Raw genomic sequence first — 14,076 nt, 5'->3', positions numbered from 1 at the left:
AACACAACTCCTAATGTACAACACCAAATTACCCCTATACACCTGAAAATGATTGGGAAGTAACAGATTAAACTTCTATTACATTGAACATTTGAAAATATAAACAAGTGGTAATGTGTTTCACTGCCTTTGCAGAACAGCATATGTATGTTCTTTCACTGCTCCAATTGTCGTTGCTTGTGAAGGAAAATTCAAAAGACTGGGTTTTTGAAAACTCTCATAATCGAATTCCTTCAGACTTAAAACGTTACCAGTGTCCACACTGATTCATAGTATTATCTCTGAAAGTAAAACAAACTCAGAAATTTTGTTGCCTCCGTTTCTTTGCATCCATCGCATCTAGGATAGGTTGCCTCTTTGCAGTGTACCTCTGACGAAGCTCCTCAATTTCTCGTTCCATCATAGGGTCCAAAGCCTTTAATCGCATCTGTAGTTCTTCTAAACTCAGATTCTTTAACTGTAAAACAACCACCAAACAAAAAAAAAAAAAAAGAAAACACAAAAAAGATTAAAACCTATTTACAACGAAAATGAAAACCACCATCTTTCATAATCCTTTAATTTACAGTTGCACTGGGGGGAATTTTTTGTGGGTTTTTTTTTTGTTGTTGTTGTTTTTTGTTGGGTTGCGTTTTTTGTGGGGGTGTTTTGTTTTTGTTTTGTTTGGGGGTTTGTTGGGTTTTTTTGTGTGTTGTGGTTTTTTGGATTTTTTTGGCTGGTTGGTTGGGTGGGTTTTTGGTTGTGGTTTTTTTTTTTTCTTTTTCTTTTTTCCACACTTTGAGTGTATGTATACACATGTATAACTGTTTATATAACCAAAAGCCTTAGTATGCTCCACAGTAAATAATTTAACAGCATATGAAAATACGAACACACATGATACATTTAATTAAAAAAAAAATTAAAATCACTTTGCAAACTTTGCAAATAGATTGTAAATAAATATAGGGCTAGCGTTTAACTCATTAAGCTGAAAAAAGCATGCCACAGTATACACAATTATATTCTTGTATATAAATTATATTGCTTAATCAAATACTTCTTACTGAATTTCAGTCTCTTATAGAAGCCTGAAAAACAGAAAGCTGCTGTAAGTAATAGTCTGACAGATATTTAGAGGTACTTTCTGGTAAGAATGACAAGGCACCTGTCTTCCTCAACAGATTGCTGCCAGAACTAGTCAAAGCAAATTGCCAACAGAGTGTTTAAATAATACATGAAATAATTTCCTGAATTCATGGGAGGGAGTTACCTTTGACCAAGCTCTTCTCTTTCTAAGAATGTTTTCTCACAAATGTTAAACAGTTCATTACACTGCATTCATTAGGAGCGATGGATCATGAGACAAGTAAATTGCTTCACTGGCTTGCTGGCTGCTGCAAATAAGTTGGAGTCTCTTCAGGTACTGGGGCACATCAGGCACTACTGCCCCACCTGCTCTTGCAGGGAAGGATCACCATTGGAAATAAGTTCATTTGGCTGGCCTATGTATTTTTTTTTCCTTGATGAAGTCTAGTGCCTCTCTGCATTTTCTCTCTTGTCAGAATTGCCTATGTGCCAATTACTCTTCACCAAGTGTGAAAAATATCAACAAATTTTAAATAGCACAAATAATTTCATCCTAGAAAAGCAATAATGTATATTTTGTTTGCAAATATTCTGACATTGCAAACAACCACACCACCTAACTCGGGGGGGGAAAAAACCCCCAACATTTTCTGAATCATCCGACTAATGAGTCAATACTTCGTTCATGAATCTAGGGCAGTCTTCCATCAAGACAGTCTGATCATTTTCCCCTGAGGAATGAAATACTACTTTTGATCTTTATTTTTATCAGCATCTGAGGCATGTCAATTAGCAACACATATTGCTACATACAGTCCAAACACCAGTGTTATGATTTCTACTAATAGACTACATTGTACATAGTAAACAAACAACTTAAAGTCAAAATAAAGAGAGAGTGCGGATCAGAAATTCATAGAAGAGCATATGGAAAAAGATGCACATTTTCATGCAACATCTTTTTAACAATAAGATTCCTCATGAAGATGAAAATTAAAACCCAGATGTCAAAATATCTTCCAGGATCAAATATCCTTAGACCTGTATGAGCTTCAGAGACCTCAGATGCGCTCAGTAGCTCATCAGTAATGTCTCTCTCTCCCAAGGACAAATGACACCTTTCATTTCTTAGGAGGAAAAGAGTTGCCTCCCAAGGAATTAACTATCATCTAGTTTACTGTATTTCTCCCATTTGATATATACAAGAAAGGATGGGGGAAAGGAATCATAATTCCTCAGTCACCAAGACTTTTGCAGAAAAACACCTTTCCATTTTCAGAGAAAGAAAAGATTTTTTTTAAAAAAAAATCTCTTTCATTTTTAGCCCATTGGTAAATATAACTGGCACATGACAGACATTTTTCAGTGAAGATACTCTTTTAGAGGACTGAAGTGTCAGAGAGATTTGCAGTATAGTGAGAAGAGATGACAGTGCTGACTCCCCTGTTTAACTGATCCCAACGCAGCACAGATGAGAGGAGCAATAAACCCATGTTTTTTAGCACACGTGAGGGGAGAAACATATTTGGGACTCTAGGGAACAGCAAACGGACTAAGGAAGGCACCATGAATAATCTCGTGAGTGAGTGTTTTGTGAGAACTGCCACTGATGAAGTCTCCTACCCACTCTGGGCCAGCATGGGTAGCCATTTATTCCCTCTCAGTCACCCCTGTAGACATCAGGCTTACACTACATAGCATAGACTCCAACTCATGCAATCATATAATTATTCTGCACTGGAAAACATTTTTTATAAATTGTCAGAGAAGAATGTGATGGGTGAGTTTTTACTTAAATTTCAATCAAGAAACAGAGCCAGCAAACAGAATTAAATATTCTTTAAAGATCACAGACAGCTGGGCTGGAAATTAAAATATAAAAATAATGAATTTTTAAATCCAGAGAATAAGAATCGTTCAGAATGATCTCAGCCACATCACCCAGGGGACCCAGGGAGCTGCAGTACTCATCTGTATGAACGGCTGATGCTCAGGACATTCAAAGGAAGTAAATGACAGAAAACAGGGACATTAAGAAACTGAAAATAGAGTTATGAAGGTCTCATCTATCTGACATCAGATGCTGGGTTAGGCAGGAATAGTCAGAGTGCTCTATGTACTACAGAAAACCACTTAAGCACATTTAAAAGCCACAGCTGACACTAGGATGCGTGTGTGTGTGTCCATAGACATATGTGTCTCCTTGGTAAATTTCAAAATATTTTTTCTTGAATTCTATCTGTGGTATAGATATTACCTCATGAAGCCCAAAGCCTGCAAAAGCCTAAATGCTGTATGCAACAGCAAATATATCAAATGAGATGCTCAGAAATAATTCAAACAAGATATTTAATTATTCCTATGTAATTTATTCCCCTGCATGATAAATATTTTGATTCAAACTCTTAAAGCGATAGAGCTCAGCACTCTCACTTACTTTCACTTACAAACAGTTTGCAATTTAAACTGCCATAAATAATTTCCCATGTAGTTTGTTGTTGTAACTACTAGGACTACTGGTGTTAATGTGAAAAGAGAGGAGAGCATTCAGCTGTGCAAGCTACAGGAATTCAAAAAGGCTTTAAATTATATTTTGATAGTTTTTCAAAAGCTGTAAACTGTTGCAGTTCAGTAATTGGGATAGTATTTGTCTGACAATGATAGATAGTTCAATTCCTGCCACTCCAAATAACAGAATCAATCATGTCCTTCCGGAGATCAAACACCCACAATCACACAGACAGCAATTAGTGTCAAGATGGGCCACCTCTAAGACAGAGGTCTTCAGTGACTGGAGTTTCTGGTAAAAGCATTTGCCTTCACTGGGACCCTTCATATGACCAGGTAATCACGTGGGTTTGGGAAAGCAACAGTCCAAACTTCAATTTATAATGCCATGAATCTATCAATTACATTCAATAGTATATAATATTCAGAAAGTGTGTGCATCTGTTTCACACACACATATAGTCTTTTAAAGTGGGTATGCATACTCAGTTTTCCAGTAGAAAAATTAGGTGTCTACAGAAAAAAACACCAAAACCTTTTCTCCTGAAAGGTATATTTCTTAACCTAATCACTAAAGAGAGTTAAAATGTATAAGGGAAGCAAGGAAAAAACCAAGGCAAAACCGTCTCCAGAGCCAGATAACATTGAATAATTTCTTCTACAAGCTGATGGATTCTCAAGACACAGTCACACCCAAAGAAGCCACACTGAAATTCTCTACTCTGCTTTGCTAGAGCAAAGGAAGTTGACTTTGACTACGAAGAGACCAGCTAACAGTCGTCCTTGCAGGGCGAGCTCCCAGTGGTGCAAGCTGAGTGCCAGCAGCTCTTGTCTCCGCGTTCTCCTCTCCCTGATACACGGGAAATCCTGGCAGAAGAAAGGCACCCATGCAAAAAGGAGCTCCATCAACCCAAGCTTCCAGTGGCAGGTCCTTCCTTTCAGCAGCACCACCTTGAGCTGGGACAACCAGCACAGAATCAAAGCATAACTAACCTTTTAACTGAACTTACTCTGGTCAACACTAGTTTCAAGTCAATTGCATTTTTACCTGTCTTTGAACAGTGACACACAAGGAATTCTTTCCTCACATACTGATGCACTCGTCTCTCAGAACCAAACTTCAGCAAGGGAAGCACAACAATTTTTACTTTTTTGGTCTTTCAGTCTAACTTCTTGCATCCCAGATGGACCAGCTTCATTTGGATCAGTATTTTCAGCAAACCAAAGAATAATTACTTGCAGTCAATACTACTTCTGCCTGCAGAGGGACCCACACCATACTTTACATATTCTGTTCGCAAGCCCGGTCAAATCATACCGATGAAAATTCAGACTAAAATAGGCACTTGGAAATATATATACGTTCCTGTCTACAGACCCGAATTCTATAGCAGTAAGCTGAGAAGGAAGGAGATAAAGTACAACCACAAATGGACTCTCAGAAGTCATCAAAGGAAAAGGTGCAATGCAAATCTTAACTACTGGCTTCCACCTGTGTGCAACACAAGAGTGAGGAGGAAGGACATGCATCTGAGATACTCGGTAGTGCTTGCGGTCCATGGATTTAGGTGAAGGGGTCTGGAAAAGAGTCTGGAACTCATTAGCTGCACTTGGCCAGCACATATCTGTAGCCATCCAAACTTTTCAGGGGGTGAAAGCCAAAGTTTTGGTGGATGTAGCACACTATAATCTTAATCCACCCTTGACAGCTAAAAGAGGTAAATAAAAGCTCTAGGCCTGTGATGTTTTCAATATGATAAAATTAGATTTCATTAGTAATTCCATAATGCATGAGTTACCATTGCAAACCTCCAGTCTATCAAACTAAATTACAGAATACTGCCAATAAGCTGGTGCAACGAAAACAAGCAAATATATTTTCAGGGTTTAAATTGTTAAGAAAATAGATATTAAATCAAAAAATAATCTGTATCAAGTTTGTTATGTTTACTTGAAAAAAGAAATTCTTCCTAGCAACTACTTAAATGAATCTTACAGATGCAACATGCCTTATTAGAGGCCTTTGATTAAAAAAATATGGACTGTTAATACTGTATTCTGAGTCACCTATTTTCCCATCTGCTAGTAATTCCTACAATATGAACTATCAACAGAATGGCTAACAACAATAATTTTCTAAGGCAACTGCAGAAGTGGGTTGCCTGTAGCGCTTTCTAAGATTTAACCAGTGCATGCCTTGGATTGTTTTGTGTTGTTAGTGGCCTCAGGTAAGAGAAACTCTTTCTCTCCAGCTGTTCCCTCCCCTCTGCTGAGGAAAGTTTTCTTTTCTCTAATGGAGTGAGCTCCACTGATGACTTGAAACTCCTTTTTTACTAATATAAAAAGCTAGACTTGAGTCAGGATCCAAAAGGTAGAAGGTGGGCCTTTCTGACCAATTTTTCTCGTCTACAAATTCATACCTAAAATCTGTGAATCTGACCTATGTAGCAGTTTTCTCAGGCCTGCGTGCAAGGAAATACTCCATGGTTACTGTTGTCTGTTCAGCTGCTCCCATGCAGCAACGAGGGGAGAACTGCTGTATGTCCGGTGCAGATAGAGCAAATTGTGCTGAGCTCGTATAAGCAATGTCAGGCCATGTGCTGCCTGAGACACCCACTGGCCGCACGTCAGAGCTCTGACTTACTGTCATCCCCTGTCATCCCGCTGTCACTACAGTGGGCAAATCAGTCACAAGAAAACAAACTTGGATGGGGGATTGAGTGAAAGCATTTATTTCAGGGTATTTAAAAAGCAAGTCTTCTTGTTGCAAAACAAAAGATGGGATTATACAAATATAAAAAGGACATCATTTACTATCATTATTTTTGACAATTTATGAGAGAGAAGGACAGACAACCTAACTTTCAAAAGCCAAAGTTCATCCCACAGGAGTGCAGTTATCTTAAAACATTTTGGGGGGGTAAAATAAGCACATGGTACTGAGAGAAAATTAAAGACTGAGAAGTTCACATACTTTTAAAAAGTCTTTTTAGACTTTTGTATATATATAAATTGTATATAAACATCCCATGATTAATTCCTATTTTCACTAGTAAAACCCCCTCTGCTCAGACATTAAAACTGTACATAATTTTAACACAAAGCTAAATCTCAGTTACTACCATCAACATTTTTCAGCTCTAGAAGGCTTTTCTTAGCTTCATACAAAGTTACATTTCAATAGCAAACCACCAAGGGGAAGAAAAAGTGTTCTATAAGCATTAGTGCATACTATCATTTGCATACCTTTGTTGAATACTGCCCAGGGCTTTCCTTTGAGCACATTAAGTACTACCAATCCTAAAATTCCAAAATGATGAGCTGGGTCCTTCACCTTCATTAAATTACCCTTAAAAATTAGATTCCTAAAATAAGAGGTTTTTAGGAGGAGTGAGGTATCTTTTTCTTTCCCTTTTCATTTCTGAGTCATGAGGAGGCAGCTAGAATCTAAACATGTCTGCAATTAAAAAGGCTAAAAAGTTCAGGGGAAAAAAGTCTAGTAGCCAAAAACTTTAATGAGCAATCCTGATGACAGGAACTGAAATCTAAAGAAAAGCACAGATCATCATGAAACGCAGTGTAAAATTAGCAATAATGCTAACTCATGCCCGTTGCAATTTTACCCAGTTCCTGATAAAATCAGTCATGTAGTGTGTATTAATGCTTTATCATATCCTAAGCAGTTCAAATATCGTTTACATTGTTTTTACCTACTACAGCAGCTGATGTTCATCTAGTTGCGAGGTACATGATCTTCACTAAAAACAACAAGAATCTGAACACGGAAAAATAAACTGCAAGCAATGTATCCCAAAAACCTGGAAGCTAGTAAACATCCATTAATAAGCACCTCTGAGATCAAATCTTTAGTACCTGATAGACAATAAGTTTAATGAATAAGTTTAATTTTAAAAGTGTACAGAAAGAAAAAATCCTACCATTCCGTCTTTCTTATGTCATTTACAGAGAGTGTATTTTTTATATCACATGCTTACAATTGAGTCTACTGAAGTACCATGCTTTAATTTGCTATCACATTCTCTTTAGAATTGCATCATCCATCACAGACGTTTTTAAAAATTACTTTTAGTGTTTCACAGGCAAAAATTCAGAATTGAAATGCCTTAGAGAAGTTCTTGGTGGTTTTTTATATACTGTGATTTTTCTATACCAGGCATCTCAAGCTTAGTGGTACAGTTAGCCCTAAAGAATACTATAAATGTTTACTGGAGCTCCCAACAGAGTAAATAATATAACGCTTAGGAAAAACACTCCATCTGGATACTCACCATGCTGTTTAAACTTGATTGCAAATATACCCACACAGTGCTGATAGCAAAGCAGCTGCCACACCTGATCTGAAAACATACAGGATTTTCCCCCAGCCCTTTCTGCTTTTGGAGAGAAAAAAAGCACGGGAAGAAAAAATAAAAAAAAACAAACAAAAAAACCCCAAAACACCTTTTCAAATATTACCAAGCAAAGATACAAAGCTTTAAAATGAAAAGGAATTCTTTAGCTAGAGCTCTTAGTGTACTAAGTAAGCAGTATCAAAAAGTCAGCATTTTATCTCTATTAATCTCTAGCCTTCCAGGGCAAGTGCTTTTAGTTGTCCTTCATAATGAGCTCAACTATCAGCAGCTACATTAAATTGCCCTTGAGTTCACATTTCAGCAAACTGCAGTTATCGTTCAGCTATATAAACCCAAATGTTACCTTCATATTCAAAAGCTTTCTCAAGTTAAGGCACTGCCTCCTTAACATTTAATTCCTCCATGAGAGGATAATTTTTAAAATGTTCAGAAAATGACAGTATTATATTTTTGTAAAATTTGACTAATCTACATGTAAATGCAAGCTGTATTAACAAAGATATAAACTATTTGGGGTGAGAGCCATTTCAAAAAATAAAAACATTCAGTGAAGACCCCCAAACATCCTAAAGATAAAATAAAAAATGAAAGATGTTCCCAGTTTTGCTAAACTATTTTGTAAATGCAAATCTATATTGAAAAGCACAGTTAAAGACATAAATAACATGAAACAGAAGGCCTGAGGTTAAAAAGAAAGCCGTATTAAAATCTTATTAAAATCTACAAGTTCATGACATAGATAATACATCATTTAAAGCTATTTTTCTTCATTAGTTCCATTTAAGATTATTTTAAAAATAGAAAGAAAAATGGAAACTCATTGAAAAATGAGTTATGACACAAGAAGATACATGCATGGACAGAGATAATCTTGAGGTTAAAACCAGACCCAGAAAAGCATTTAAACCTGAAGAGCAATGGAAGAGGCTAGAAGAATTTTAAACCTTAAACCTCAAACCTCAATGTCCTAGTGAGGGACAATACAAATGAGTCTCAAGTTTCTCAGAAGTACAGAATGTTGATACTCAAAACTAAAACAAAAACGGATACAGCAAAACTAAATTTTCCTAACAGGAAAAGTCTGTTGGAGGAGAGACGCACCCCTCAACCCAAAACGCACATGCAAATTTATATCTTATTTGCTGAGCAACGTTATATTCTTTATAAGGAAGAAAATTCAGTTCAGTTTAAAACAGCGAATTTAGAAAGGAACTAGGCAAATAACACATCATCTTTAATAAATGGAAAAGTGATAGACATACTGTTTGCTGGGTTTTATTTTATTTCATGCAGAAAGCATTCTGGTAGTCACGTACAACAGAGGATGGGTTTCAGCCACTTTCAGTACAAGATGGATGGGAAGAATCCTATAGTCCAGAAATTTAGGGCAATTTATAGGCAACAAATGCCAGGTTTCCTAATCCCTGAGGGAAGGAAGGAAATACAGCAAAGACAGTAAAACTGAGACATCAGTTGCGAGAGGCCTGCAAAACATCAGAAAAAGCAGAATCTGAATGCAGCAACTGAACAAAGCCAGGGCTAAGCAGAGAGATTTAACTGAGCTGTTAGTCACAGCAGGAAGAAGAGGAGATGCCTTCCTCAGGAAAGGCACATGGGCTACCGCCTTGGGAAAGGGATCAGGGAAAGGACGACAGCTAAGCCTACCTGAGCTTAAGCACCAACACACAGCATGTGGACACTGCAGAGAGACCTGTAGCGATCTGAGAGGGGAGAAGCAATCCCCCAGCCCGAGGCTACCGGCGTCTTTGCTAGACAGCACCAAGTTTCGTATTCTGTACAACATAAGGATTTAACAGAAGCACTGTTAGCTTTTAAAGAATGAATCTCAGTCTGCAGGTTCTCAGATTTTCTTTATTCCTTCCTCAATCATTTTTTTTTAAACCTTCCCACGCCCCGCGCCCCCCCCCCCCCCCCCCCCCCCAAACTGCTCGACTACCTCCTTAGTTTGATGGGGTTCACAGTTTTCCTAAGCACTGAAAGAACTCAGCTTGCTAAAAGATTTGGGCTCCCAATGGCACTGGCATGGCTCAGAGTCCCTGGATAGCAGAAGGGTACTGTTCCACTCCTGTATCGCATTCAGCAGCTCGCCAACCACAGGGGCTGGAGATTTCATTTGCTTATGACAGCTCTGATGTTATGAAAACTGATTAAAATTAAATTTAAATTAAAGAACACTGACTATCAAATAACCTTTAATCAACCTGATGAAATCCACTTTACGATGGTCTAAATTTAGTAGACAAAGTCTTGCTTCTAATCCAGACTAAATTAGATCTAAAATAAGTGAACAAATACAGAAACGGATAATCTATCAAATAGCACCACTTAGCTAGCGGCTTTTAAATATTATACAGTATCTTTTCCTTTAAAGACATGTAGTAGGCTACTCTCACCACAAGTAATATACTAAGAAATATCCTAAAAATAGGAAAATACAGAACAAGATAATAATTGATAATCATTCATGTCAAAACACATCAATTAAGAAGCCCATGTACCACCATACAACTAAAAGCAATACTAAATTAAAAAACTAGACCACTCTCATCTTAACGAACAAGAAATCCAGGCTATCTCAACACTGAAGAGTACACCTAACCATATTCTTAATTTTATTCTCTAAAACACAACCCACCCTGTGAAAAGTGTGATGCTGACGCTGTATTTATTCATTGAACGAGATTCAATAATTCAGTGGCATATTCACTTACTGAGTCCAGAACTGCCAAAATAATTTGCCAAAGAAATATTTTATTATCAAATATTTTGTCTATGACACAAACATTAATGTGATCAAGCCAAAAATTAGCGCAGTTCTTTCTTACCTTCACAGTATTATCTCCTAGGAAGGTCTACAGCATTTGATCTATTTGCCTTGTTGCAGAGTACAGAACAAAACTAGTTTGTTTAATTAGGTTTTTCAGATTATAATCTGCAGATATAGTTGTGGTTTATTATTCAATGCAAACAGGTACTGTGCAAGTTTTTGTGCCAACACTGTTCATTAATCCCAGTCCCAATTTATAGAGCTCACTATTCCCCTCCTGCATCTCTGGCGTAAATTATGTCAATTACATAGCCCACAACTAGGGATTGGTACAAGTTCTGCAAAAACTTATGATGTGAACCAAGTCTCAGTAGAATCTTTCTGGCCTCTCTGCTGATTTTGCAATTCATCTCTTGCGTGATTATCTAGGTTTCAATTATGTATCAGTTTTCTAGACTTAAAATCCATAAAGAAAAGACAAACAATTATAAAATCTTATTCATTGCATAGCATATCAACAATGAAAATGCTACACATACTGCACTTGAACATCTGTAATGTTCAAGTCTCTGTAACTTCAAATCTAAATCCCTCTCTAGAAAAACACTGTTGGGAATTTAATCCAGGTTTTAAAATTGATTTAGTATTCATGATTTGGAAACTGAAGTAGAACCAAGGGCCTCATCTATATTATTTCCAACCCTATCAGGGCAGGAAATAATGAGAGCTCCCATCAAGCTCCAACTCATGCCAAACAATCCATCCAGCACATTCCTAGACCATATAAAAAGGGTAAGGAAAATGTGAGCCAGACAAATGCATTGCTCAAATGCAAGGTGTCAGTACTCAAACAAAATCTGTGCTCAATGCAGTCAACTGCTATACAGCTCACAGGCTCATCTTTAAATAAAATTATGTGTTTCACAACTGCACTTTCAGAAATAATTAAAGGCCAAAGAAAATTTGATTTCAATTTACAGTGCCTTGTAAAAGCAGTTCAATTGCTTTGACCATCTTCAGATTAATGCTTTTCCAAAGTAAAGATGAAAATATAAACGTTGAAGTTATTAAATGCTCTTGCAATTTATTTAGAATACATCACTGGAGTTTCTGCTTACAGAACATCTATTCCTCAGTTTGAATGGTATCCTGCATTCAAAGACATAACACCGAAGGGAGACAAAGTACAAATTAATGGGACTAGTCACATATTAAGTGGTATTTTTCAGAGTTTGTAAGAATAGAGAGGGTATGAACAACTCCCCTCATCACCAACAAATCTGATGCATATGCATGAGCACAAACAAATGCAGGGAAACATAGGTTTAGTGTCAAAAAGATTGCGTATCTGTCCTGGACTTTCTATATTAAATATGATTTTAGCAACTCACATGGATCACTTCTTGATCCAGTTATTGCACATGTCTGGATGTGGGCATTAGGATTTAGTGTTGAAGAAAAACTATTCTCAGAAAGACATAAATATATAGCATACATTCTTGATGCTAATGAAATTCATGTTACGGAGCAGAAGGATGCAGGGGAAAAATAAATTAGTATCTTCATAATGTTTACATCCTGTCACAAGCAGAAAACAACACCATATCAAATAGTTTAAAACCTGATATTAACAAACAGCCACAAATCCTAAGAACCTCAGAAATGTAGTATTTTAAAGAGTCCCCAGCACTGGTCTCCTCTCCTCTCCCCTTTCCACCCAAAAGGAAGAGATGTATTTTCATTTGGAAACTCAAATGATTTTCCAGGTAGATTCTACTTGTGACAGAGAAGCAGCTTTTGGCTTTAAGCCACCATCTTCGGAAAAGCTGTTACGGTTTTGAATACAAACTGCCTTGTTGAACTACCACACATACTGAGGAGTGGACAGGCTAGCCAATTCTTTTCTCCCAGAAGAAACAAACTGCCAGCTCAGGTTTGTATGGGGGAAAAATTATGCCTCTTTTTCTGCTTACTGTGTTTGAGACTTGCACCGCTGCTGACACAGCTGGAGACCTTGCATTCTTATGGTCTGAAATCAGAGTGTAATCAAAGACTCGATGTCCCAGCACCCTATCATCAGAGAAGTTACACTAGCAATTTAAAAATGCTATAGACATGAAGGCAGCAATGTTTTGTTGGGTTTTTTGACAGCACTGAAAAGGTAAGGTTTTCATTATAATATTCCTACTTAATCTCTCACATGCACATATGTGTACACAGTTGAAATTACAAATACTGTATAAGTTACAAGAATTCACAATGCTGTAAAATCAAACATATTGGAGAAAACAAAAAATAATTTATTTTAGCAAATTATTTTGTTACAGTGAATGTCAAATTCCCCAAAGGTTCTATTAGAAGGCACAATGAATTCAAGTAATCACTTCAAAATATTTTTGAAATCCCAAATAGATGAAGAGGTATTTTAAAGTAGTAACATAATCATGTCGTATACAAAAAAAAAACCCCAAACCTGTGGACCTGGGTCCATCAGTTCATTTTTTAAAATAAGTAATTTTGATTGCTTCCATTTTCATTAGTGATTCTGACTTTAAACACTCATTCACAGAGGTACTGGCTTCTTGCAGTCCTCACCCATTTCAGTCTCAAACCATATTCCTCTCTCCTCCATCAGTATCTCCTCTTGCTTTAAACACAATCTTACAGAAATAATCTCATTCTGTTGCTTTTGACATTAATATCTCCAAACATCTTCCGTTCTGGGAGTTTGTACTTATGCCATCTGTATTGCACAGGGAACCATAATAATCATGAACTCAATGCCTACTAACTTGGTTGATGATGATGTTGCTAGAAGGCCAGTCACGTTTACCAGATCCTGGCCATTAGAATAACAATAGCAAAGGAGTCGTTTCAGTAATTTAACAATTTCTCCTACTTCCACAAATTTATTCTATTTATACTCTCCCAAGTAGCATCACAGTGCTTAACACCTTGCCTAGAAGCAGCAACATTGCAAAACTATGAAGTAATTTAACTTAATCATATTAATTTGCTTAACTATGCTGAAAATATTTCACCTCTTGCTCAGCAATTTAATATCATGCAAAATTTTGAAAGCAATATTGCTTGAAAATTGACAAATTTGCTATTTATTGTTGCCATAACAACCATAGAAAATTGTGTAAGCAAATACCAAGCAATAAAGGATGAAACGCCATAGAAACAGATAAGAATAGAACAAGTTGTGTCAGCACTAACTTTAAGGAAAATTTTAGGCATAAACAAGTTCATGGATAGAATTATAAAAAGATGGAGGAATAAAAAAGGGCAGTTAAGGTGGGGAAATCAAAAAGGTAGTTATATGGCATACTGCCA

The 14,076-nt window shown here is 36.8% G+C and overlaps 1 protein-coding gene across 2 annotated transcripts in view; it reads right to left on the bottom strand.

Annotated features, from left to right (window-relative positions):
* Positions 1-250: 250 nt before the first annotated feature.
* The window catches only part of STK3 (serine/threonine kinase 3), a 134,979-nt gene continuing 121,153 nt past the window's right edge, over positions 251-14,076 (bottom strand). For both annotated transcript variants that reach the window (XM_059835970.1, XM_059835971.1), the window contains one exon: positions 251-457. In XM_059835970.1, coding sequence (XP_059691953.1) covers positions 299-457 — 159 coding nt within the window. In that variant the 3' untranslated portion in view covers positions 251-298. The remainder of the gene's footprint in view (positions 458-14,076) is intronic.

Source organism: Gavia stellata, chromosome 3 (assembly GCF_030936135.1).
Source record: "Gavia stellata isolate bGavSte3 chromosome 3, bGavSte3.hap2, whole genome shotgun sequence".
Lineage (NCBI taxonomy): Eukaryota > Metazoa > Chordata > Aves > Gaviiformes > Gaviidae > Gavia > Gavia stellata.
The sequence above is the reverse complement of the archived record's forward strand: the minus strand, read 5'-3'. Positions and strand labels throughout refer to the sequence as shown.